Raw genomic sequence first — 25744 nt, 5'->3', positions numbered from 1 at the left:
ATCCGGCCCCTTATCAATTTTTGTTTGTTTGTTTTTGGGTCACACCCAGTAGCACTCAGGGGTTACTCCTGGCTCTACATTCAGAAATCGCCCCTGACAGTCTCGGGGGATCATATGGGATGCCGGGATTTGAATCACTGACCTTCTGCATGCAAGGCAAACGCCTTACCTCCATGCTATCTCTCGGCCCTCTTATTATTAATTTTTATTTAAGTACTTCATTTATAGATAAAGTTAGCCTGGTGTGTGCTTTATTTATAAATAGATGAGTTTAGCCTAGTGTGAGGTACAGATTGATATTTTTCCCAAGATAGTTATCCAATTGTTGACATCAATTTGGAGAAGCTCATTTTTACTACAAACTAAATTTCTCTACTTTGTTTTACCTTTTACATGTTTGTTTTTGTTTTGGGACCATATCTGATGATGATCAGAAGCTACTATTGGTTGTACACTCAGGAACATTCCTGGTGGGGCTCAAGGGACCATATGGGGTGCCAGGGATGGTATCTAGGTTAGCCTCATGCAAAGCAAGCACTCTACTCACTGTACTATCTTTCAGGACCCCTCCCCCAGATTTTTATTTTACCTACATGTGAAATACCATATTTTCAGCTGTTTAGGGATTATGAAGCCTCTTTTTCTTTTCTTTTTTTTTTTTTTGGTTTTTGGGCCACACCCAGTAACGCTCAGGGGTTACTCCTGGCTATGCGCTCAGAAGTTGCTCCTGGCTTGGGGGACCATATGGGACACTGGGGGATCGAACCGCGGTCCGTCCAAGGCTAGCGCAGGCAAGGCAGGCACCTTACCTTTAGCGCCACAGCCCGGTCCCTCTTTTTCTTGTTTGTTTGTTTGTTTGGCCATACCCAGTTGTGTTTAGGACTTACTCCTGGCTCTGTTCTCAGGTGCTCTGGGGACCATATGGGATGCTAGGGATTAAACTGGGTCAGCCATATCCAGCTCCCTAGGGACCATTTAAACAATAGCAACAACCTATCTGGGGACTGGAGGCAGTACAGCAGATAGGACTGCCCAGGTTCATGTCCTCTAGTCCTGAGTTCACTAGAAGTGATGCCTAAGTGATGAGCTAGGAGTAACCCCTAAAAAATTCTAACTCCACCCTTCTACTGACTCTTTACTAAGGAATTAGTATATGCAAAGATAGAGGGGTTTTTTTTGGGGGGTCACACCCAGCGGCACCTCCTGTGTCTGAGTTCAGAAATCACTCCTGGCAGGCAGGCACGGGGGACCATATGGGATGCTGGGGACTGGACGAGAGTCGTCTTGGGTTGACTGCATGCAAGGCAAACACCCTACCACTGTACTTTTGCTTCAGTCCCACAAAGATAGTTCTAAAATTCAATCATTCAGTGACATCAGGTTGATTTGTATGACAGAATAGTTTAAAATGGAGTGACTATGCTTAACATTCATTGGCCAAGGCTCTTTTTTTTTTTTTTTTTTTGGTTTTGGGGTCACACTTGGCAGTGCTCAGAGCTTCCTCCTGGCTCTATGCTCAGAAATCGCCCCCGGCAGGCTTGGGGGACATTATGGGATGCCGATTCGAATCACTGTCCTTCTGCATGCAAGGCAAATGCCCTACCTCCAAGCTATCTCTCGGGCCCTGACTTTTCCTTAAGTGGGCACGAAGAGAGTCAGCTTTAATAGGCTCCAACTCTTCCCTGACCATGCCCTCATTCCTCCAAAGTGATGATTTGGGTTATGCTCTATTCAATCTGTATTTCTCAGGACCCATTCTACTTCCCAAGTTGACTTTGCATCTCTCTGATGACCTCCACTGCCTTCTGGGGTAGAATCCTGACCCTACTAATGCTGCCTGCTTCCACTTTCTGAGTATCAGTTTCTGATTAGTAAAGGGAAAGCATTAATATCTTCCCAAAAGAATATTGAAAAACCAAAAAGAATAATCTGTACACAGAAAGTTGGGAACAGTAGCTATTCTTAGTAGCATATTGGAAGAGAAGTCTGCTTTGTCATTTGAAGAGTGTATTTGCGTTTGCAAGCGCATGATTAAATAGTAAAGTGTTTCAGAGAAAACTGTTGTCCTTGGCATGATTATAGATTCCAGAAAATTAATAAAATGAGCAGACAAATGCTAAAAAGCATGTTTGGCTATGTAGAAAGAACCAATTACAATTGTTTATGTAAACAGCTTCACATTTAATGCCTAATTATCATGCAGCAAAATAACAATTATACATATCATGAAATATGCATCAGATTTCCCTTGTAAGTTTCTTTGTATTATAATAGTAAAGTACTCACTCTGTCCTCTAAGGAACAGTCTCATAGTTGTTCCATGTTCATAATATCTAAGTCTGTTCATAAGTGACATGAATTAAATGGGAGAGCTCCTGATTTCTTATGTGAGGTTAAGTCTGTTTTATTCACTCATATTATGCATTCATGAGCTATGACATCATGGACAATCTCCTTAGAAATATATAATGTGAGGAAGATGCTGAAGAAAAAGAAAATCAGACTCTCCCCCCAAAATCCATTTAACCATTCACTTGGCATTCTGAAAACCTACACAGTTGAATAGATTGTTTTCAATTCAAATAATGAAAAAAAATCTAAGATGGAACACTAGTCATCTGTGCTCAGGGGCCTCAGATGATCTGAGAACTCAAATCATATTTGTAGCTGCCAATGTGTGCAAGGTAAACACTTTAATCTTTGTACTATCTCTCTAGCCCAAGCTTACAATAACCTTGTTTTTGGTTTTGGGGTCACACCCATCTGCATTCAGGGGTTACTTTTTTTTGTGTGGTTTTTGGGTCACACCCTGCAGTGCTCTGGGGTTATTCCTGGCTCCATGCTTAGAAATTGCTCCTGGCAGGCATGGGGGACCATATGGGACGCCGGGATTCGAACTGATGACCTTCTGCATGAAAGGCAAACACCTTACCTCCATGCTATTTCTCCAGCCCCAGGGGTTACTCTTGGCTCTGCTCAGAAAGAGCTCCTGGCAGACTCAGGGGAACATATGGGATGCTGGGAATCGAACCGGGGGTCTGTCCTGTGTTGGCTGCGTGCAAGGAAAATGCCCTATTGCTGGACTATCTTCCACTTACAAGAACATGTAAACAACTCCAGGATAAAAAACTCTAGAGAACGCTTTTTACTTTTTTGGGGGTCACATCCAGCAACACTCAGGTGTTACTCCTGGCTCTACGCTCAGAAATCATTCCTGGCAGGTTTGGGGGACCATATGGGATGCCGGGATTCAAACCACGGACCTTCTGCATGTAAGGCAAATGCCTTACTTCCATGCTATCTTTCTGGCCCCAGAATGCTTTTACTTTTCTTTATGTTTTATTCTTTTAAAATTAAATTTATAATAGTAACTTATTTGAATTCCACCATGAATTTAAGATTATTTATATGTAATTACATATTTATGAATCTCTTAAAAATTAGATATTATAATTTTTGCTTTCTTTTCTTTTTTTGATTTTATTCCTAGTTCTGTGCTCCGAAGTTACTCCTGGCAGACTCAGGGACCATTTGGATGCTGGGGATTGAACCTGGATTGGTGCAAGGTAAACAAACACCCTACCTGCTGTGAATCGCTCCAGCCCAATTTTATTTCATTTTATTTTTTGGTTTCTGGCCCATACCCAATGGCACTCAGGGGTTACTCCTGGCTCTGAGCTCAGCAATCGCTCCTGTCAGGCTCGGGGGACCATATGAGATGCCAGGGATTGAACTTGTGTCAGCTGTGTGCAAGACAAATCTGTTCCCTCCATCCCAATTTTTGCTTTACATAGGAGGAGAAAAGAGGTTCCCAAAATATAATAATTTGGCTAAATTCTTGAAGATAGAAAAGGAGGGGAACAGGAATTAAATTTAGGAAATTGGGGCTAGAGGAACAGTATGAGGTTTAAAACATTTGCCTTGATTGTGGCTGATTTGCTTTTGTTTTTTGTTTGTTTTTGGTTTTGGTTTTTGGGTCACATCCAGCTTTGCTCAGGTGTTACTCCTGGCTCTACACTCAGAAATCACTCCTGGCAGGCTCAGGGGACCATATGGGATGCCGAAATTCAAACCACCATCCTTCCACATCAACGCAAATGCCTTACTTCCATGCTATCTCTCCAGCCCCAGATTTGGGTTTTATCCCTGGCACCACATATAATTTTCTGAACACTGCCAGTTGTGATCCTCAAGCACAAAGTCAGGAGTAAGCCACATAGAGTGTGGTTCAAAAACAAAACAACAAACACAAACAATACAAAACAAGGGAAGGAAGGAAGAAAGACAGGAATTTTGAAATTCAAATTTGAAAATTTTCTAAATTTAATTCTTTGTTTTTGGGGTTTTGGTATTGAAAATTTTGCTTTGGTGTTTTTATTGGTATTGAATCAGTGTGCAAAGCAATCACTATAAAATTTATTCTTTGGGGGCCCGGAGAGATAGCACAGTGGCGTTTGCCTTGCAAGCAGCCGATCCAGGACCAAAGGTTGTTGGTTCGAATCCCGGTGTCCCATATGGTCCCCCGTGCCTGCCAGGAGCTATTTCTGAGCAGACAGCCAGGAGTAACCCCTGAGCAACGCCAGGTGTGGCCCAAAAACAAAAACAAAAACAAAAAAAAATTTATTCTTTGGGGCCAGAGAGATAGCACAGCAGTATGGAGTTTGCCTTGAACCAGGATGGATCTGGGTTTGATTCCTGGCATTCCATATGGTTTCCTGTGCCTGCCAAAAGTGGTTTCTGGGGGCTGGCGTGGTGGTACATGTAGTAGGGCGTTTGCTTTGCACGTACCAACCTAGGACAGACCATGGTTTGATCCCCGATGTCCCATATGGTCTAACTAGTCAGAAGCAATTGCTGAGTGCATAGCCAGGAGTAACCCCTGAGCGTCACCGGGTGTGGCCCAAAAAAAAAAATAAATAAAATAAAATAAAAAGCAGTGATTTCTGAGCATGGAACCAGAAGTAACCCCTGAGTGCCACTGGGTGTGGCCTAAAAACAAAAACAAAAAATAAAATTTATTCTTCTTTTCTTTGCTTTTCAATTATATTAAACATTTAGGGGCCAGAGAAATAACACAGTGACAGGGCATTTGCTTTGCATGTGGCCAACTCAGGACAGACTTGGGTTCGATTCCTGGCATCCCATATGGTCCCCCAAACCTGTCAGGAGTGATTTCTATGTGAAGAAACAGGAGTAAACCCTGAGCACCACTGGGAGTGACCCAAAAACAAACCAAAAAAATCAATTAGATTAAATATTTCTTAGGAACATACTGTGAAAGAGGACAGAGTACATGTCATCAAATGGCACAAAGTACTCAGAGCTTTTTGATGGTCAAAGGTGGAATGCTTTAAAGTATGCAGCTAGGCTATACAGCATGCATGTAAGTATTTTTTGTTAAACAGAAGATAATAGGGGCCCGGAGAGATAGCACAGCGGTGTTTGCCTTACAAGCAGCCGATCCAGGACCAAAGGTGGTTGGTTCGAATCCTGATGTCCCATATGGTCCCCTGTGCCTGCCAGGAGCTATTTCTGAGCAGACAGCCAAGAGTAACCCCTGAGCAGCGCCAGGTGTGGCCCAAAAACAAAAAACAAAACAAACAAACAAACAAAAAAAGAAGATAATAACAATACATCTCTAGTACACCTAATTTTCTTTTTTTTTGTTTTTTTTTTTTTTTTTTTTTTTTTTTTGTTTTTGGGCCACACCCGGTAACGCTCAGGGGTTACTCCTGGCTATGTGCTCAGAAGTTGCTCCTGGCTTGGGGGACCATATGGGACACCGGGGGATCGAACCGCAGTCCGTCCAAGGCTAGCGCAGGCAAGGCAGGCACCTTACCTTTAGTGCCACCGCCTGGCCCCCACACCTAATTTTCTTAATTCAATCCAGTGATTTACAAAATAGCTATCCTGTACTCTCTGTGGTCAAGAAGTCAGAGGTACTGGAAAGATTCTATGGATCGGCACATGCTTTGCATATGGGAGGCCTGGTTCAATTCCAGGCATTGTATTATGCTCAGGGGCTTCTTGGAGTGACCCCAAAAGCAAAGTAGGAAGAACCCTCTTGACACTCTCAGGTGTGATCCAAAATCAAACAAATAAGGGCTGGAGAGATAGCATGGAGGTAAGATGGTTGCCTTGCATGCAGAAGGTCCATGGTTCGAATCCCTGCATCCCATATGATGCCCTGTGCCTGCCAGGGGCGATTCCTGAGCGTGGAGCCAGGAATAACCTTTGAGCGCTGCCGTGTATGACCCAAAAATCAAAAAAACAAAAAACAAAAAACAAAAAAACAACCAAACAAACAAAAACATTGAAGAGGAGTTGTGGAGATGGCTCATTGGAACTGGAGCAAATACTTTGAATATTTGAAAGTCCTCTAAACACCAGCAGGAGTCACTTCTGAGAACAGAGCAGGAATAGTCTCTGAGCATCACTGCATGTGGCCCCAAACTTCCCCTCTCCAAAAGAGTACATCAGTCTGCATCAGGGTGAAAGTATCTAATTTATCCTGATGGAGGTGAGGGGTGGGGCATGGAGGGTAGGATAGGGGGGTTTATATATAATTTTTTTTTGCTTGTCTTGGTTTGTTTGTTTGTCTTGGTTTTTGGGCCACACTCAGTGGTGTTCAGGGGTTACTCCTCACTCTGCTCAGGAATCAGTCCTGAGTGAAACAAAAATGAGCCCATTTAACTGGTTATATGGGAAAAATGATGAAATCCCCCACAAGTCACACTCAAGGACATCTGGCTAAGAGGTCATATTCAGATCTTGGCACTCCAGTTAAATGCACAGATTGCAAAGCTTCTCTCTTTACCTTATACACTTTGCCTGAGTGACTTCATCCATACCTTTGCCTTTACTTGTTCATTTCACAAATATTCCTCCAGGATGCACTTCCGGGCACTGAGGTCATAAAGAAGAAAATACATAGTATCTGTCCTCAAAATCTGTCTATGAAGACAGAGTATTTAAAAAAATAAAGTATTCAAAAAATAAAGTAAAACAACAGCCACAAAAACCAATTCTAGTACAGTTGTAGCACTGGTCCCTTCTCGAGTGCCAAACTCATAACTCATAATAGTCATTTCCACTCAGATTGCAAAACACAAACCCAAACAGAACCGTTTCTTGTTTTTGTTTTGTTTTGTCACACCCAGCAATGCTCAGGGGATGTTCCTGGCTCTGTTCCTAGAAATGATATCTGGTGGTGTTCAGGAGACTGGATTGTAGTGGTGGGGATTTGAACCAGTGTTGGCTATATGCAAAGTAATCACCATTTTTTTTTTTTTTTTTTGGTTTTTGGGCCACACCCGGCATTGCTCAGGGGTTATTCCTGGCTGTCTGCTCAGAAATCGCTCCTGGCAGGCACGGGGGACCATATGGGACACCGGGATTCGAACCAACCACCTTAGGTTCTGGATCGGCTGCTTGCAAGGCAAACACCGCTGTGCTATCTCTCCGGGCCCAGTAATCACCACTTTAACATCTATACTATTTCTTGGATCCCAGTATAACTTTTGTTTGGCTTTAGGCCACGCCCAGTAATATGTTCAGGGATTACTCTTGGCTCTGCACTCAGTAATTACCCCTTGTGGTGCTCAGGGGACCAAATGGGATGCCGAGAATCAAATCAGAGACAGACTGGGATAAGGCAAGCATCTTATCCACTACCTCTCCCCACTCCCTACCCACATAACTCTTACATTTCTCTTGTCTTCTCTTCCTTCAATTGGCCTTTCACTTTCCATTTAACTGGTCTTATAAATTATGTCACTATTCAAATATTGCTGAAGGCAAAACCCAGAAAAGCACTGCCTTAGTTTAACCTTCCTTTCAATGTGCATTTTTTTGTGTGCTTGTTTTGTTTTTGAGTCACACCCAGCGGTGTTCAGGGGTTACTTCTGGCTCTGTGCTCAGAAATATCTACTGGCAGGCAAACATGGGGGACCATATGGGATGCCAGGAATTGAACCTGAGTTTGTCCTGGGTAGGACGCATGCAAGGCAGACGCCCTACCACTGTGCTATCACTCCAGACCCTCAATGTGCATATTTTAATTTCCCAAGTCTTTTTTTTTTTTTTAAGAGCCACAACAGGCAGTGCTCAGGGATCCTCCTAGCTCTGCACTCATGAAACATACTTGGCTGGCTCAGGGACCATATGGCAACACATGGGTCAGCTGTGTGCAAGGTAAACACCCTACCCTACAGTATTATCTCCTTGGTCCCAGTTTTCCATGTCTTATACTAAAGGAGGTGTTATTATGGTCAAGGGGGATTTAGGTCACACTCAGCTGTGCTTGGGGCTATTCACAGTTAGGTACTTGGGAGACCATATGTAACTAGGGAGCAAACCCAGGATACTCTCATGCAAAGCAGGAATTAAACTAGGACTCCTCCATGCAAAGCCTGTGTATCAATCTGTTGGAGCTATTTCCCCACTTCAAAAAAGCCATTTTAATATTCCTCACATCTATTCTCTATACAGTTGCCAGGAATCCTTCTAAAGCAACTTGGGCTGACAAGATTGAACAAAATTAAATAACTTGCCTTGCAGGTGGCAGAGCCTGGCTAAATCATTGGCACTGTATACAGTTTTCCACTGCTAGAAGTGATTCCTTGAGCACAGAGCCAGCGTAAGCCCTCACACTGCTGGGTGCAACTCAACAAAAACAAAAACAAAAGACCCAAATATAAGATGACAAAAATGCCTTCCACAGGCATTCAATCACATTCCAATATGAAGTTCAACCTTGGCTTGACAGATATTAGTCTGACTTCTTCACTAATATGCCAAGCAAGGTATACATAGGATACTGCAATGGCTATTCCTCTTCTAGAAATGTTTCCTCTAGAAATTCATATAGCTACTCCCTCACTGAATGCTTAGGTTTATGCATAAAATTTCTTCATTAAGAGGCCTCATCTACCCCATCCAAAAAAGACCTCTTCCCAACAAGCATACCATTATCTTGATTTTACCCATCAAATTCATCACAATACTGAATATTTTCCATTCACTGCTCAGTTATCTATTGTGTGAATTGCTACATGTCAATCTTCTCTAATATAATAAGCAAAAGCTGTTTGGATTGTTGTTGAATTCCCAGCATTTTGTTTTTTGTTTTGCTTTTGGGTCCACCAGACAGTGCTCAGGAGTTACTCCTGGTTCTACACTCAGAAATTACTCCCAGCATGCTCGGGGGACCATATAGGATGCAGGGGATCAAACCCTGTTGGGTAGCTTGCAAGGCAAACATTCTTTTTTGTTTGTTTGTTTTGGTTTTTGGGCCACACCCGTTTGACGCTCAGGGGTTACTCCTGGCTATGCGCTCAGAAATCGTTCCTGGCTTGGGGGGATCATATGGGACGCCGGGAGATCGAACCACAGTCCGTCCTATACTAGCGCTTGCAAGGCAGACACCTTATCTCTAGCGCCACCTTTCCAGCCCCAGCAAGGCAAACATTCTATCCGCTGTGCTATTGCTCTGTTTTGTTTTTGAATTCCCAGATTTTTATTTATTTATTTATTTATTTATTTTTGTTTTTGGGTCACACCCGGCAGCGCTCAGGGGTTACTCCTGGCTCTATGCTCAGAAATCACTCCTGGCAGGCTCAGGGGACCATTGGGATGCCGGGATTCCAATCACCGTCCTTCTGCATGTAAGGTAAACGTCCTACTTCCATGCTATCTCTCCGGCCCCAATTCTCAGCATTTTGAAGTGTCAGCATATTATATTATTTGTTTCAGAAGTTTTCAGAACACATCAAGTATTTCTGGATATACTAAATTATTTTTATTGGGCAGGATAGACAGTATAAGAGGTAAGATGCTTATTTCATGCAGCCAAACCCACCTTGATATATGGCATCACACGTGGTTCCAAGAACCACCAGGGGTCACCCCTGAGCACAGATCCAGGAATAGTCCCTGAGCACTGCCGGGTGTGGTCCATATCCTTGTCCCTATCCCATAAATTAATATTTAAAATAAAATAAAATAAATTTGCAGGCATGATGTAAATGAAAATACAGCAGTATTTGTATTCCAATGCTAACTCTTCGACTTGATGGGAACTGGGTTTCATATCTTGCTTGTGTGAATTTTCTGATTTTTTTTCCACAATGAATTTAGTACTAATCAAAGTAACAAAAGTAAAATAGAGAACAGTGGGTGATTGCTTGCCTTACACCCAGCAGACTCCAGTTCCATCATGGCTCCTGAGCACAGCCAGGTGTGAGTGACCCCAAAACCAAAAAAACAAGCCAAAAAAAAAAAGATAAAATTGAGAGATAACACAAGCAAACAGCGCAAATATTTTCTAAATATTTAGTAAGTGGGGCAAATTTATGAAAGACATCTTAACACTGCTGAAACAGGCAATGATGAAGATAAACCAGTTTGTACCCCTTTACCCAATCCAATGTTCTCCCATAGCAGTGTGATCACAAGTCTCCACCGGGCCAATTGGGATAATAACAGTGTCTGCCTCTGAAGGTTGTTTGGGAGATGAAATGAACAATGCCTGGCATGCATTAAGCACTGAACAATTGGCAGCTATTATAATAAGTAGTAGTAGTAGTAGTAGTAGTAAGAAGAGATGTTGGGACATACCTAGCCCTCAAGATTGCCATCAGAGTGGACCACCACATCCTCTCATCATTGCACCTCAAGCTGGGGCCTCAGGAGCCCCAAAGAGGGGAGATGGTTCTTGCAAAAGAAGACCACTTCGCTGTTCCAGCAGCCTCTGAATGAGGGAGGAGGGGGAACGTACCCTGCAGGACCCTGCCACCAAACCACTCAGTCTGCTTTAATCCGGGAGCAGCTGTCAGTGGCTGCAGCTCTCTCTTGACTTTGGGCCCGGCCCCCTTCAAGCCTCAAAATTGCTTTCCTTCACGGGCACCGGGCCGGATGCAGCGTTAAACACCCAAAAGCAGGCCCGCGCGGCCCGCTCCACCTCGCCGCATCGGGGGTGGCTGGGGGAGACCAAGTAGCATCCTGCAGGCCCCGGCCAGCAGCAGCTTTGCTCCATCATCAATTCTGGCCCGCCGTGGACCAGGAGGCAAGGGGCGGAGGCACTAGGGCGCGTGGCCGGAGCGCGCGATCGCGCATGCGTCGCTCGGACACGCGCACGCAAGGCCCGGGCGGCGCGCGCGTAAAAGCGGCCCTGTGGCGCGCGCACGTAAAGATCCGGTGGCGCGCGTACGCAAGGCCCGGGTGGCGCGCACGGCGGGCGGCTCCTCTGTGCGGAGGAGGGGGACGCAGCGAGGTGAGACCCGGGAGGACGGGTGCGGCCGCGCGCGAGCCCCGGGAGTGGGCCGAGGGGGGTTCGGGGACCTCGCGGTGGCATCAGGGAGAGGGGCGGGCCATGACTGTGGGAGACGTGGCTGGGCGGGCGGACGAGCGGGCGGTGCCGGGCCACGTTGCATTGTGGGGGAATGCGGTGTGTGGTGCCCGGTGTGACCCCCTCTGGGGGGCCCCGCTGGATCCCAGCCTCAGGTGTCCCCCCTTTTAGGTTCCCCCCTGGAATTTTCCAACAGGCCTTGCAGAAAAATGTTCCGCTCTCTTTTCGATCTCAGACTGACCTAAGGTAAAAGGACTTGCCCAAGATCACACAGCCAGGCTGATTGACAGACAGCACAATGGGTAGAGTGGCCTGCCTACCCGGGTTCGATCCCCTCCACATCCCATATGGTTCCCCCCATCCTGAGCCTGCCAGGATTCATTTCTGAGCCCCTGACGAGTGTGACCCCAAAACAGGCAAACAAGCCAACCAAAAAAAAAAATCACACAGTCAAAAGGGAACAAAGGGAAGATTGGAACAAAGATAGTTTGCAAATGTCCAACGTGTGCTGTCTGTGTCTTGTACCCCAGTTGAGGAGTGGCCCTCAAAGTCCTTTCCATTATTATCCTTTCCAGTGACCTCTTTGAATCTGGCAAATTGTTCTGTGGGGCCAGCACCTGATTTCTCGTGGATGTTGGGGATCAGAAAAGGAAGGAGAGGAAGAAGCCAGGGAGATAGTACAGGAGTTAAGGTGTTTGATATGCACAGTGGACTTCAGTTTTTTGGGTACACACACACACATATGGCCTTTGAGTCTGTAAGGAGTGACCCCTAAGAATAGAGCTAGGGGTGCTGGAGAGATAGCATGGAGGTAAGGCGTTTGCCTCACATGCAGAAGGACGGTGGTTCGAATCCCGAGCCTGCCAGGAGCGATTTCTGAGCGTAGAGCCAGGAGTAACCCCTGAGCACCGCTGGGTGTGACCCCCCCCCAAAAAAAAAAAAAGAACAGAGCTAGGAGGAATAAGCCTGAGCATTACTGGGTATCACCCATATCATACATACTCTTCCCTGCCCTCCCCCCTTAAAAACAAGGGAAGGAGAAGAAGAAAGTGTGTCTACTGACTTTGTTATTATTTTCTGGTTTTTGGTTTGGGGGCTGCACCCAGTGGTGCTCAGGGCTTACTCCTGGCTCTGTGCTCAGAGAGCCTGCTCCTGGCAGGCTCAGGATGCTAGGGATTCAACCAGGGTCAACCTCCTGCAAGACAAACTGCCTTACCAGCTGTGCTATTATTCCAGCCCCTGTGTACAGCCTTTAAAGAGTTGAAGTTGTGTCTTTAAGGTCCAGTGAGGAGTGTTTATTCTGTCATGCCCACAGCCCTTGATCAGAGCTTCCTGGCCTTTAAAATAAAGTAAGGGTGTGGGAATTCAGATAGATACTTTATAAACACTGTATACATAAAACATGTAATAAATGTTGAACTTTTAAAAAATTGTGGAATGCATAATACCCAGTTCCAAACTCATTTTTTTCTTCAAATAAATGATCTGCCAGTCGTTTCTGGGTTTTGTTTTACTTTCTCAGGATCTCCTCCCCAACACTGCCTTTTGATGGAAGCTACACCTTCCACACACAAAACATGTGCTCTACCCCTTTGAAAATAGTTATTTTCCCTGCAGAAGTAGCCTTCAACACTGCCGGGTATGACCAAAAAACAAACCCAAACAGAAGATCTGCTAAGATTGACTCTTCCTGAGACCAGAACAGAGTTGGGACTCTTTTTTTTTTTTTTTTTTTTAAAGAGGTAGGATTCTGGGGCTGGGCGGTGGCGCTAGAGGTAAGGTGCTTGCCTTGCCTGCGCTAGCCTAGGACGGACTGCTGTCCGATCCTCTGGCGTCCCATATGGTCCCCCAAGACAGGAGCGACTTCTGAGCGCATAGCCAGGAGTAACCCCTGAGCGTCACCGGGTGACCCAAAAACCAAAAAAAAAAAAAGTTAGGATTCTAAAAAAAATTGGGATTCTTGACTTCCTGTATCTTCCCTCTTTTTTTTTTTTTTTTTTTTTGTGGTTTTTGGGTCACACCCGGCAGTGCTCAGAGGTTTTTCCTGGCTCCGTGCTTAGAAATTGCTCCTGGCAGGCATGGGGGACCATATGGGACACCGGGATTCGAACCGATGACCTTCTACATGAAAGGTAAACGCCTTACCTCCATGCTATCTCGCCGGCCCCGTATCTTCCCTCTTTTTATTTATTCATTTAGTTTTGGTTTTGGAGCCAAATTTTTTATTTTTGGTTTTTCGTTTTCTACACTCAGAAATCACTCCTGGCAGGCTCAGGGGACCATATATGATGCCACGATCAAACCGGAATCAGACACTGCAAGGCAATGTAATATTTTTTCACTCAGGCCCTGTAACCATTTTAACTGACTCTTGTTTGCACATAATGATGAATTAGTCCCTAAGATAAAAATAGGTGAAGGCAAACTGAAATGAGTTTATCTTTTGTAGAAGCAAGCTTATTTGTCTATTATAATTGTGTTTATGGAGTTAGGTATGTTTTTATTGGGTGTAACCTTTCAGCTTAGTCTCGAAATGGGAAAAAACACACTCAGAAGTAATCTTCATGTAGTAGAATGTGAAGAGTACCATAAATAAATAAAAGGATGAGAAGAAGTGAGTTTAGAGCTAGAGGAGTGATTTTTTTTTTGTTTTGTTTTGGGGCCACACCTGGCATAGCTCATTGTTTATTCCTGGCTCTGTGCTCTGAAATTACTTTTGGTGGTTCTTGGAGAACCATATGAGATGCAAGGGATCAAACCCAGATTGGCCACGTGCAAGGCAAATGCAACCACGTGCAACCCACTATACTATCAGTCCAGTCCCAGAATGATTATTATCTTATTTGGGGAAGGGAGGGGTCACACCGGTGGTGCTCAGGGGTTACTCCTGGCTCTGTGCTCAGAAATCTCTCCTGGCAGGCACGGGGGACCATATGGGATACTGGGATTCGAACCAACGTCGGTCTTGCTCTAATCCATTGATCTTCAACCACAGGCCAAGGATCAGAGTTGGTCAGTAACTATAGGAAGGTTGAAAACTACTGGTCTGCCACGTTGATAGCACAATGGTCAGGCATTTGTCTTGCAGCTGACTGGTAGGGACCCGGTTTGATTCCTGGCATCCCATATGGTCCTCCAAGCTTGCCAGGTGTGATTTCTGAGTGGAGAGCCAGGAGTAACCCCTGAGTGCTGCTGGGTGTGGCCCAAAAACCAATCAGTCAATAAAGTTAAAAAAAAAATTAAGCCTTTATTTTTATGTCATAAGAAAATTCTAGGGCCCGGAGAGATAGCACAGCGGCATTTGCCTTGCAAGCAAGCAGCCGATCCAGGACCAAAGGTGGTTGGTTCGAATCCCGGTGTCCCATATGGTCCCCCGTGCCTGCCAGGAGCTATTTCTGAGCAGACAGCCAGGAGTAACCCCTGAGCACCGCCGGGTGTGACCCCCCCCCCAAAAAAAAAAAGAAAATTCTAAAATACCTTTGTGGGTGACAACTTTGACTATATCAAAAACTTTCAAATAGGGGGCCGGAGGATAGCATGGAGGTATGGCATTTGCCTTTCATGCAGGAGGTCATTGCTTCGAATCCCGGCGCCCCATATGGTCCCCCGTGCCTGCCAGGAGCAATTTCTGAACCTGGAGCCAGGAATAACCCCTGAGCACTGCCGGGTGTGACCCAAAAACCACAAAAAAAAAAAAAAAACCTTTCAAATAGGGGCTGAAATGATAGCACAGTGGTTAGTGTATTTGCCTTGCACACAGCTGCCCAGGACAGACCCGGGTTTGATCCCAGCATCTCTATGGTCTCCTGAGCCTGCCAGGAACGATTTCTGAGCACAGAGCCAGGAGTAATGCCTGAGTGCCCTCAGGTGTGGCCCCAAAACAAACCAAAAAAAAAAAAAAAAAAAACCCAAAACACAACAACTTGCAACTTTTCAAATAATGGACAAAAATCTTCTTTACATACAATAGTTTTAAAAAAGATTTGTCTTGAGGAGCAAAATATATAAAGTGACTGAAGAAATAGTACAGTGGGTAGGGTGCTTATCTTAAATTTAGCCTACCTGGCTTTAATCCCTGAACATCACTAGTGTTATGTAACGAAACGTTAAAAAAAAAAAAAAGATAATGGGGGCCGGAGAGATAGCACAGCGGTAGGGCATTTACCTTGCAAACGGCCAACCCAGGTTCGAATCCCAGTATCCCATATGGTCCCGCGTGCCTGCCAGGAGAGATTTCTGAGCACAGAGCCAGGAGTAACCCCTGAGCGCCACCAGGTGTGACCCCCCTCTCAAAAAAGCAGGTTGTTACTGTTGCTAAGTCGTCTGGTTGTTAAAAGAACCTTCTTTGGAGTAAGTCAATGCCAGGGCAATGGTAGGGTCTTCCCTGGTAGAGGTTTGCTTCCTGGTTCCCACTGATTTCTATCTCAATATACTGATTTATTTTTTTTTTTTTTGGTTCATTTGTATGTGTATGTATAATATGTGCCAGTCTCTTTGGTGTGAAATGGTATCTTATTATTGTTTCCATTTGCATTTCCCTGATTATTGTTGATGTAGAACTTTTTTTTGGGGGGGGGCGATCACACCCAGTGGCACTCGGGTTACTCCTGGCTCTGCTCAGAAATCACTCCTGGCTGGCTTGAGGGACATATGGGTACCGGGAATCGAACCACTGTTTGTCCTGAATCAACTACGTGCAAGGCAAATGCCCTACCGCTTTGCTATCTCTTCAGTCCCTGATGTAGACCATTTTTTATGTGCCTTTTGGCCAACTGTATTTCTTTAAGGAAATGTTTGTTCATTTCTTTTTCCCCATTTTGAGCTTCCATATAGTCCAGCAATACCCCACTCCTAGGGATATACCCATGGAACAGAGAAACACAATGCAAAAACGACCTGTGCAGAATTCCAGCTTCTTTAAGAAGGCATTGGTTGCTTTAGATGCTGTACATAGGAGGTAGGGCTTGAGGGGTTGGGATTGGCAATCCCACCAGACCTTTATGAAATGTGTCATAAAGACATTCCCAAAGGGAAAGAAGGCTAAGGACAGAAGCCAAGAGTTTTGCAGAGAAAACTAATGTTTGCTGCAGTGTCGAGGGGTGTCTGAGGCCTCACACTTGAGACCTGAGCGAACCTCAGAACCACATCCCCATTCCTCCAACACGGATGGCTCCATGGCTCATGACAGATATGCACTATCTTTAGAGCGTTTACATGAACCAGCCACCTTGGTATGTGATTTATATGGATCGTGATACTTAGTTCTCACAATAACTGTAGAGTCAAAATGGGCTTCTTAGAGGTAACAAAATTTGTTTGGTATTTCAAAGCTCCAATGTGGTAGTGCCTAATGTTTTTTATTATCTTCTTTTCCTCTGGGCCCTTTGAATATTTTTCTCATCTTTGCGCCACTTTTGTTTGTTTGTTCCTAGGGGGGGTCATCAAGACTGCTTGATGAGTGTTGTTCGCTCCTTGAAGGACATTTGCATTGAGGATTAAAGCAGTGAGTCTGTTGATTTGGAAATGGACCGTTTGAGCTCCTTTAGCAGTAAGTACTGAGACTAAGTCCCAGGTAAAAAGTAATAGAGAAAGTAGAATTAGATCAAAGAAGAAAAATAAACTTACTTAAAGTAAAATAAGGCTCTGTGATTCTGATCATAAAGAAATAAGAATATGGGCCCGGAGAGATAGCACAGAGGCGTTTGCCTTGCAAGCAGCCGATCCAGGACCAAAGGTGGTTGGTTCGAATCCCAGTGTCCCATATGGTTCCCCGTGCCTGCCAGGAGCTATTTCTGAGCAGACAGCCAGGAGTAACCCCTGAGCACTGCCGGGTGTGGCCCAAAAAACAAACAAAACAACAACAAAAAAGAAATAAGAATATGTGGCCCCAAAACAAACCAAAAAAAAACAAAAAAACCCACCACCACCACAACTTTCAACATTCAAATAATGGACAAAAATCCTCTTTACATACAATAGTTTTAAAAAAGATCTGTCTTGAGGAACAAAACATATAAAGTGACAGAAGAAATAGTACAGTGGGTAGGGTGCTTATCTTATACTTAGCCTACCTGGCTTCAATCCCTGTCATCCCATATTGTCTCTAGAGTAATGCCAGGAGTAATTTCTGAATGCAGAGCCAGAAGCAACTCCTGAGCTTTGCTAGGTGTAGTCTCAAAACAAAAAAATATACCAAGTTGATCTTTCAAATTGTGAAAAATTGGAACTAGTGAAAATATCTTTCAATAGGGGAATGGTTGTTTCCAAGCTCATGAGACCAGCAATTACTTTTCCTGTTTAAAGCCACATTTTTTTTTTTTTTTTTGGTTTTTGGGCCACACCCATTGATGCTCAGGTGTTACTCCTGGCTATGCACTCAGAAATCACTCCTGGCTTGTGGGACCATATGAAATGCTGGGGGATCGAACTGCAGTTGTCATAGTCTAGTGCAAGCAAGGGAGACTTACCACTCTGGCCCCTAAAGCCTCATTTTTTTTTTTTTTTTGGTTTTTGGCTCACACCGGCAGCGCCCAGGGGCCACTCCTGGCTCTATGCTCAGAAATCGCTCCTGGCAGGCTCGGGGGACCATATGGGACACCAGGATTCGAACCACAGACCTTCTGCATGCAAGGCAAACACCTTACCTCCATGCTATCTCTCTGGCCCCCATTCATTTTTTATTTTTATATTTTTCACCTTAGAGAAAATGCATCACAGTTGACCATAATACATTTGTTTCTAGATAAGTGTGAGTAAAGTTATTTAGGAAAAAGAAGAAAGAAGAAAATTTAAAAAGAAAGAATAAAGAAGTACAGTGTTAAGCTAATTTGCAAAAATTATTCTATCTCCAGTGATGTCATTAATACAGTAGCAGAAGGTTTACTAAGTTCTTGATGTTAGCTGTTCATTCTGTTAAATTGGCGTGTTCCTATTGGGATGTCAGCATCAAACAAATGAAATTGTCCAGGAATTCAAAGCACTATTACTGATACTGTGGGTTTTGTGGGGCGTGTTCTCAGCTGCCAACCCTCCAGGAAGAAGGTAAATGTAGGGAAGAGTGCCCACCTCACTCCAAAATACCCTGGAGATATCAGCCCAAAGACCAGTGCACTGGTATTGGACATAGAAGAGTAGTGAGGCAAGGGCATAGGCAAAGCAGTGCTTCTGGATGATGGATACAGCAGGCATGGCTTTGGCAGGGCTGGGGCTTGGCTCACCCTCTCCTCCTGAGATTGCCAGCTTTCTGTTCCACAACTGGCATCTTCATGATTTTTCATATAAGCCATTTTTTACATAAAGACATTATGGATAAATAAAAAGTAACAATGAAATAATGTAATCTATAATAATATGTAGCTCAGTGTGTTTAATATGATTATAGTAGAAGACATAATGCCATAACTAATCAGATGGTTACATTCCTATGGTGAATCATTGTACATCTTACAGCTATAAATGCTGAATGATTCAGGTGTGTTATATTGATGACTCAGAAATACCACAAGCAAGAATACCTCCTTTCTAAAGTTCTAAACACAGATAGTATATACTAGATATCTAAGCAATCCTCTTTCTGAGAAATTTAGTATATATTAAAATGATAAAATATTTTGCTTTGGGCATTGTGACTATAGCTCTTTGACAGATCTAGAAGCTTTCTTTCTCACACATTTCAAGTCCCTGATCTCCCATCTAGTTTAATATCCCACATGAAAATCAAAATGCTAATAAAGTATGACTTAAACTTTATACTTTTCTAGTTTAGATTTTTTTTCTTTTTGGTTTTGGGGCCACACCCAGTGGTGCTCAGGGGTTACTCCTAGCTCTGCACTCAGAAATCGCTCCTGAGGGGCCAGAGAGATAGCACATCAGTAGGGTGTCAATCTTGCATGTGGCTTACCCTGGAGAGACCCTGTTCGATTCCTGGCATCCCATATGGTCCCCCAGCCTGCCGGGGGGGGGGGGGCGAGGGGGGATTTATGAGTGCAGAGCCAGGAGTAACCCCTGAGCACCTCTGGGTGTGGCCCAAAACCAATCAATCAATAAATTTTAAAAAAGAAGAAAACACTCCTGGCAGGCTTGGGGGACCATATTGTATGCCGGGGATTAAACCCAGGTCTGTCCCGAGTTGGCCGTGTGCAAGGCAAACACACTACTGCTGTGCTATTGCTCTGGCCCCAAGATTTTTTTTTTGGGGGGGTCACACCCAGCAGCGCTCAGGGGTTACTCCTGGCTTTATGCTCAGAAATCACTCCTGGCAGGCTCGGGGGACCATATGGATGCCGGGATTCGAACCACCGACCTTCTGCATGAAAGGCAAACGCCTTACCTCCATGCTATCTCTCCAGCCCCTAGATTTTTTTTTTCTTTTTTTTCCCTCCCTCTCTCCCTCCCGTAGATTTTTTTTTTTTTTTTTTTTTTTTTTTTTGGTTTTCGTTTTTGGGCCACACCCGGCAGTGCTCAGGGGTTACTCCTGGCTGTCTGCTCAGAAATAGCTCCTGGCAGGCACAGGGGACCATATGGGACACCGGGATTCGAACCAACCACCTTTGGTCCTGGATCGGCTGCTTGCAAGGCAAACGCCGCTGTGCTATCTCTCCAGGCCCACCTCCTGTAGATTTTTAAAGAAATGTTTGTGTGTGTGTCTATAGCCCATAGATTTTTAAAAGTGTGAGAGGGAAAAGTACATGTTTAAGAGAGAACACAGGGGGCCGGAGAGATAGCATGGAGGTAAGGTGTTTGCCTTTCATGCAAGGGGGTCATCGGTTTGAATCCCGACATCTCATATGGTCCCCCGTGCTTGCCAGGAGCAATTTCTGAGCCTGGAGCAAGAAATAACCCCTGAGCACTGCCGGGTGAGACCCAAAAACCACACACAAAAAAAAAAAAAAAAAAGAGAGAGAGAGAGAGAGAGAACACAGGCTTCTCCAGAGTAGAAATAAATAAGCAAACAGATACATAGATACATGTACAAGAGAGAACAGACCTTGAATAGCAAGTCCTTGTTTTACATTTTTTTAAATATATATATATATATATATTTATTTTTGGTTTTTCAGGCCACACCCATTTGATGCTCAGGGGTTACTCCTGTGTAAGTGCTCAGAAATTGGCCCTGGCTTGGGGGACCATATGGGACGCTGGGGGATCGAACTGCGGTCCTTCCTTGGCTAGTGCTTGCAAGGCAGATACCTTACCTCTAGCACCACCTCGCCGGCGCCTAATTTTTTTTTTTTTTTTTTTGGTTTTTGGGTCTCACCCGGCAGTGCTCAGGGGTTACTCCTGGCTCCATGCTCAGAAATTGCTCCTGGCAAGCACGGGAGACCTTATGGTACGCCGGGATTCAAACCGATGACCTTCTGCATGAAAGGCAAACGCCTTACCTCCATGCTATCTCTTCAGCCCCTAATATTTCTGATGTAAGAGTTTAACAGCTCTTTGGCAAAGTGATGGCTTTTTTTTGTTTTTTGTTTTGGTTTTTTTTTGGGTCACACTCGGCAGCGCTCAAGGGTTACTCCTGGCTCTATGCTCAGAAATGGCCCCTGGCAGGCACAGGGGACCATATGGGATGCCGGGGTTCGAACCACCGTCCTTCTGCATGAAAGGCAAACGCCTTACCTCCATGCTATCTCTCCGGCCCGTGATGGCTTTTTTTTTTTTTTTTTTTTTGAGTTGTGATTAAGGAGAAAAAAGCTTAAACTGTTAAAAGATTGTGAGAAAAGATAAATTGCCAAAAGGTATTTTTAACACATAATTTAAAATACTTTTTTTTTTTTTTTTTTTTTTTTTTTGGTTTTTGGGCCACACCCTGTGACGCTCAGGGGTTACTCCTGGCTATGCGCTCAGAAGTTGCTCCTGGCTTCTTGGGGGACCATATGGGACGCCGGGGGATCGAACCGCGGTCCGTCCTAGGCTAGCGCAGGCAAGGCAGGCACCTTACCTCCAGCGCCACCGCCCGGCCCCAATTTAAAATACTTTTATGTTCTTTCATATCAGTATTAAGACAGTAGTAGTACAGTTGTTGTTACATAGATGTATTTGGAAGTTGGTACCATGCAAGGGAAATGCATCAACCCCTGTACCATTTCTCAGGCCCTTAATTTTGATGCTATTGTCAGAAGGACCACATTCTTTCCCCTGTCATTTTCCTTTAAGTCTTTATTTAGAAATAAACAGAACAGTAATACTGCTTTGAAAAGTGTTTCTTGGGCTTCAGAAAAGTGCTATTAGCCTAATTGGAAGAAATTCTGCTGCTGGCCAAACAAATTCCATAGCCTTTGGTTTCTCAGACCTTTGTGCATGGGGTCAGAGAGCAAGTCCGCTAGGTTGCCCCAACTCTCAAAAATTGAAGGGAACTGAGGGCACGGGCCTCCATTTTCACCACTTGGGAAAGTTTAGTTTGCACAATGGCCAACTGTTGTAGAGGCAGTGCTGTCCTTAGAACTGGAGGGACGTCTAGATTGTTTCTGTTCCAGAGGAAGAAGAGAGGATCCTTGCCTAGGTTTCAGTCCCAGCTCAGAAAGGAAATTGTGTATCCCAGTATGTTTAATGGATGCTCCCCACCTCTCCATCAAGCCTTTGTTATTGAAAATTTTAACTTAGAGGAAAATTGAAAGAATAGTATAGTGATTACTTGTTGCCCATTACCTAGATTCACTATAATCATTAACTTTCTGTCATACTTGTTCTATCTCAAATACCGTATTTTCCGGTGTATAAGATGACTTTTGAAATGGAAAAAAGTCAACCAAAAATTGGGGGTTGTCTTATAGGCCAAGTATATCCCGAAAAATGTTTTGATATGCCGCTAAACAAAAATCGTCTGGATATTGCCACGAAACGAATTTTCCAACTTGATCCTGCACCAGTCCCTGCAAGGCTGCTCAGACGCCTCTCTAACTCAGCCACTCCAAGCAGACTTTTTATGCATGCAAATGATACAGTGTTCTGTACCCGAATCTACACTGTAAAAAGCCTGCTCAGATTGGCCAGAGTCAGAGAGGAAGTCTATTACAGTATAACCTTTCAACCTTTGCTTGTTGTGATTGGCTCACTGTGGTACATACATTTGTAGCACGGGAACGTTTTGTCTTATACAGCGAATATAGGCCTAAATCTATGTTTTCACTGTAAAAATTGGGGATCGTCTTATGCACCGGAAAATACGGTACCTTTGTTTTACATCAGTATATGATTATCCTATCCATTCCCCCACCTCCCCTGAGGTGATAAATATTGATAGATGGTGAATCATTTATTTTAATATGGTATATTGTAGAATATATGGAAATTACTATTAGGAAGACTATACTTTCAGAGATCATTTCTATAGTATGTGAAATTACTATTAGGAAACTTTCGGTTAATACTTGCATTTGTGTTTTTTCTCTGTAGGGGCGCTGTCTACTTAAAAGCAATTTGAAGGGAGACCAGAGAGATAGTACCTCTTTTTTTTTTTTTTTTTTGGTTTTTGGGCCACACCCGGCAGCGCTCAGGGGTTACTCCTGGCTCAGAAATAGCTCCTGGCAGGCACAGGGGACCATATGGGACACCGGGATTCGAACCAACCACCTTAGGTCCTGGATCTGCTGCTTGCAAGGCAAACGCGCTGTGCTATCTCTCCGGGCCCGAGATAGTACCTCTTGACTTGCATGTAGCTGACCCCCATTCACTCCTCAGTAGCCAATATGTTTTCCAGAGTCCCATCAGGAATGATTCCTGAGTGCAGTCAGGAATAAGCCCTAAGCACCACCAAGTATGGCCTCAAATAAAACAGAAAAAGAAAAACAAACTGCTTGAACAGCTCAGGTGGCACAGCACATGACATAGTAGCATGTTTGAGACCTTGCATTTATTTGATCCCCTGAACTGTGCATCTGCCCACCCCGAGCATTAGTAGGTTTTTTTTTTGTTTTTAGTTTTGGGGCCACACCTGACAGCGCTCAGGGGTTACTCCTGACTGTGCTCAGAAATCACTCCTGGTAGGCTCATGGGACCTTATGGGATGCTGGGGCTCCAACCCTGGTTCGTTCCAGATCAGCAGCATGCAAAGCAAATGCCCTACTGCTGTGATATCACTCTAGTTCCAGTAATTTTAGCCTTAGTGATCTCTAAGCACCTCAGTACTGATCTGTATGTGGAGCCTATTGAGGTATTTCCTACTGGGCCTGGCAGGCCTCAGAGTGGCCCTAGTTCCCCAACCTGCCCCATGGCAAGAGTGAGTGTGTCCCTATAAAGGGGAAAAAGGAAAAGCTATTGGAAGTAGTGGGCATCTCAAAAGAATACAGCTAAAGGATTGGTGCCATATGAGGGAAATGCATCAACCCCTATAATACTTCTCAAGCCAGAGAAATGGTAGCACAGCAGGGCGGGCATTACCTTGCACGTGGTCAACCTTGGTTTGATCCCTGGCATCCCCTATGGTCCCCCGAGCCTGCCAGGAGTAATTTGTATATGTAATTTTTTTTTTTGGACCACACCGGGCAGCGCTCAGGGTTTACTCCTGCCTCTGTGCTTAGAAATTGCTCCTGGCAGTTCAGGGGACCATATGGGATACTGGAAATCAAACCCAGGTCTGTCCCTGGTTGGCCGGATGCAGGGCAAACGCCCTACTGCTGTGCTATTGCTCCAGTCCAGGAGTGATTTCTGAGCACAAAGCCAGGAGTAAGAAGTAATCCCTGAGTGCTGCCCACTGTGGCTCAAAAACACAAACAAAAAAGAACAGAGCTGTTATTGTTTACAGCTCACCTATTTGTCATTTGCAGACCTCAGTCTTCTTGCAGTTGAAGTAATAACTTGTTTTGAAGCTGGTATAATTTTCTTTTTGTTCTAGATGATCCCTCCGATAAGCCACCCTGCAGAGGCTGCTCCTCCTACCTCATGGAGCCATACATCAAATGTGCTGAATGTGGGCCACCTCCTTTTTTCCTCTGCTTGCAGGTTAGTCATTAGGGAGAGGCCTTCCTCTCTTTGCCTGTGTAGTAAAGTCAGAGATGACTATCAAAATAAGGCCCTTAGAGGGAGCATATTTCATTAAGTCTGCTTCTGCAGACAGCCTTCTATTACCTGTTTTACTAGTGAGAAGTTGGGGAGCAAAGCAGACAGATAGGACAGGTTGCTGAATGGTCTCCATCACTGTCAGCCTCATGCTTATCACCACTAGACAATTCTTGCCAGTAGAGTTAGAGTCTTGGAAATATGGGAAACAAGTGGAGCATGCTTTCTTTTGATAGCACCCTTGGTGTAGTTTATTGTCTTGTTAAGGAATGAAATTTGGGAAGGTGTAACTAAGGAACAAAAATACATATTTTTTCTGTAATAAGTACCAACTCTATGCCAAACACTCCTTTGAGTATATGAACTAATCCTCAAGTCACCCTTAAATTTCTATGAAGAATGATAAATACCTGTTTGTTCGTTTTGGTTTTTGGGTTACACCTGGCTTTCAGAAATTTAGAAATTGCCCCTGGCAGACACAAGGGATCATATGGGATGCCAGGATTTGAACCACTGTCCTTCTGTATGCAAGGCAAACACCCTACCTCCATGCTATCTCTCCAGTCCCTAAATACCTATATCTTATAGAAGAAGAAACTTGGCACAGAGGTGAGGATATTTGCTTAAGTTACCACAAATACCATGTTACAGGATCCAACATGCTATTATGAGAAGCATACCAGTTTTAGAGATGTCAGATCTAGAAATGGTGGATAAAATGTACTGTATCATATTTATGATTATAAGGTCATTCTCATTTTAGAATTTGAAAATATGAAATTATATGTCTTAGAATTGCTCGTATAGGAGTCAGGGTTCATTCTGATTAAGGTTCCAGATTCTTAAGAAAAGAAAAATTGAGGCCGGAGCGGTGGCATAAGTGGTAAGATGTCTGCCTTGCCTGCACTAGCCTAGGGTGGACCGAGGTTCGATCACTCAGCATCCCATATGGTGCCCCAAGCCAGGAGTGATTTCTGAGCACATAGCCAGGAGTAACCCCTGAACATCACTGGGTGTGGCCCAAAATCCCCCCCCCATAAAAAAGGAAAATAAAAAGAAAAGAAAAAAAAAGAAAAATTGTCTTCTAGGAAAAAACCTTTTCAGATTCTTTTGTTTGTTTGTTTGTTTTTTGGGCCACACCCGGCGGTGCTCAGGGGTTACTCCTGGCTGTCTGCTCAGAAATAGCTCCTGGCAGGCACAGGGGACCATATGGGACACCGGGATTCAAACCAACCACCTTTTGGTTCTGGATTGGCTGCTTGCAAGGCAAACGCCGCTGTGCTATCTCTCCGGGCCCACCTTTTCAGATTCTTAAAAAAAGCTTAAAAAGCTGTGATTATAAATACAATATCTGACGTCAACTAAAGACATGATTAAAAGAAATCTTAAAGACATATCCCT

At 44.2% G+C, this 25744-nt stretch overlaps 1 protein-coding gene across 1 annotated transcript in view; it reads left to right on the top strand.

Moving 5' to 3' along the window:
- Positions 1-16779: 16779 nt before the first annotated feature.
- The window catches only part of TADA2A (transcriptional adaptor 2A), a 63430-nt gene continuing 54465 nt past the window's right edge, over positions 16780-25744 (top strand). The window contains exons 1-2 of the mRNA XM_049772073.1: positions 16780-16895; positions 24180-24286. Coding sequence (XP_049628030.1) covers positions 16871-16895; positions 24180-24286 — 132 coding nt within the window. The 5' untranslated portion in view covers positions 16780-16870. The remainder of the gene's footprint in view (positions 16896-24179; positions 24287-25744) is intronic.

Source organism: Suncus etruscus, chromosome 1 (genome assembly GCF_024139225.1).
Source record: "Suncus etruscus isolate mSunEtr1 chromosome 1, mSunEtr1.pri.cur, whole genome shotgun sequence".
In the NCBI taxonomy this organism is placed as follows: Eukaryota; Metazoa; Chordata; class Mammalia; order Eulipotyphla; family Soricidae; genus Suncus; species Suncus etruscus.
This window is presented reverse-complemented; position numbering and strand designations above follow the sequence as displayed.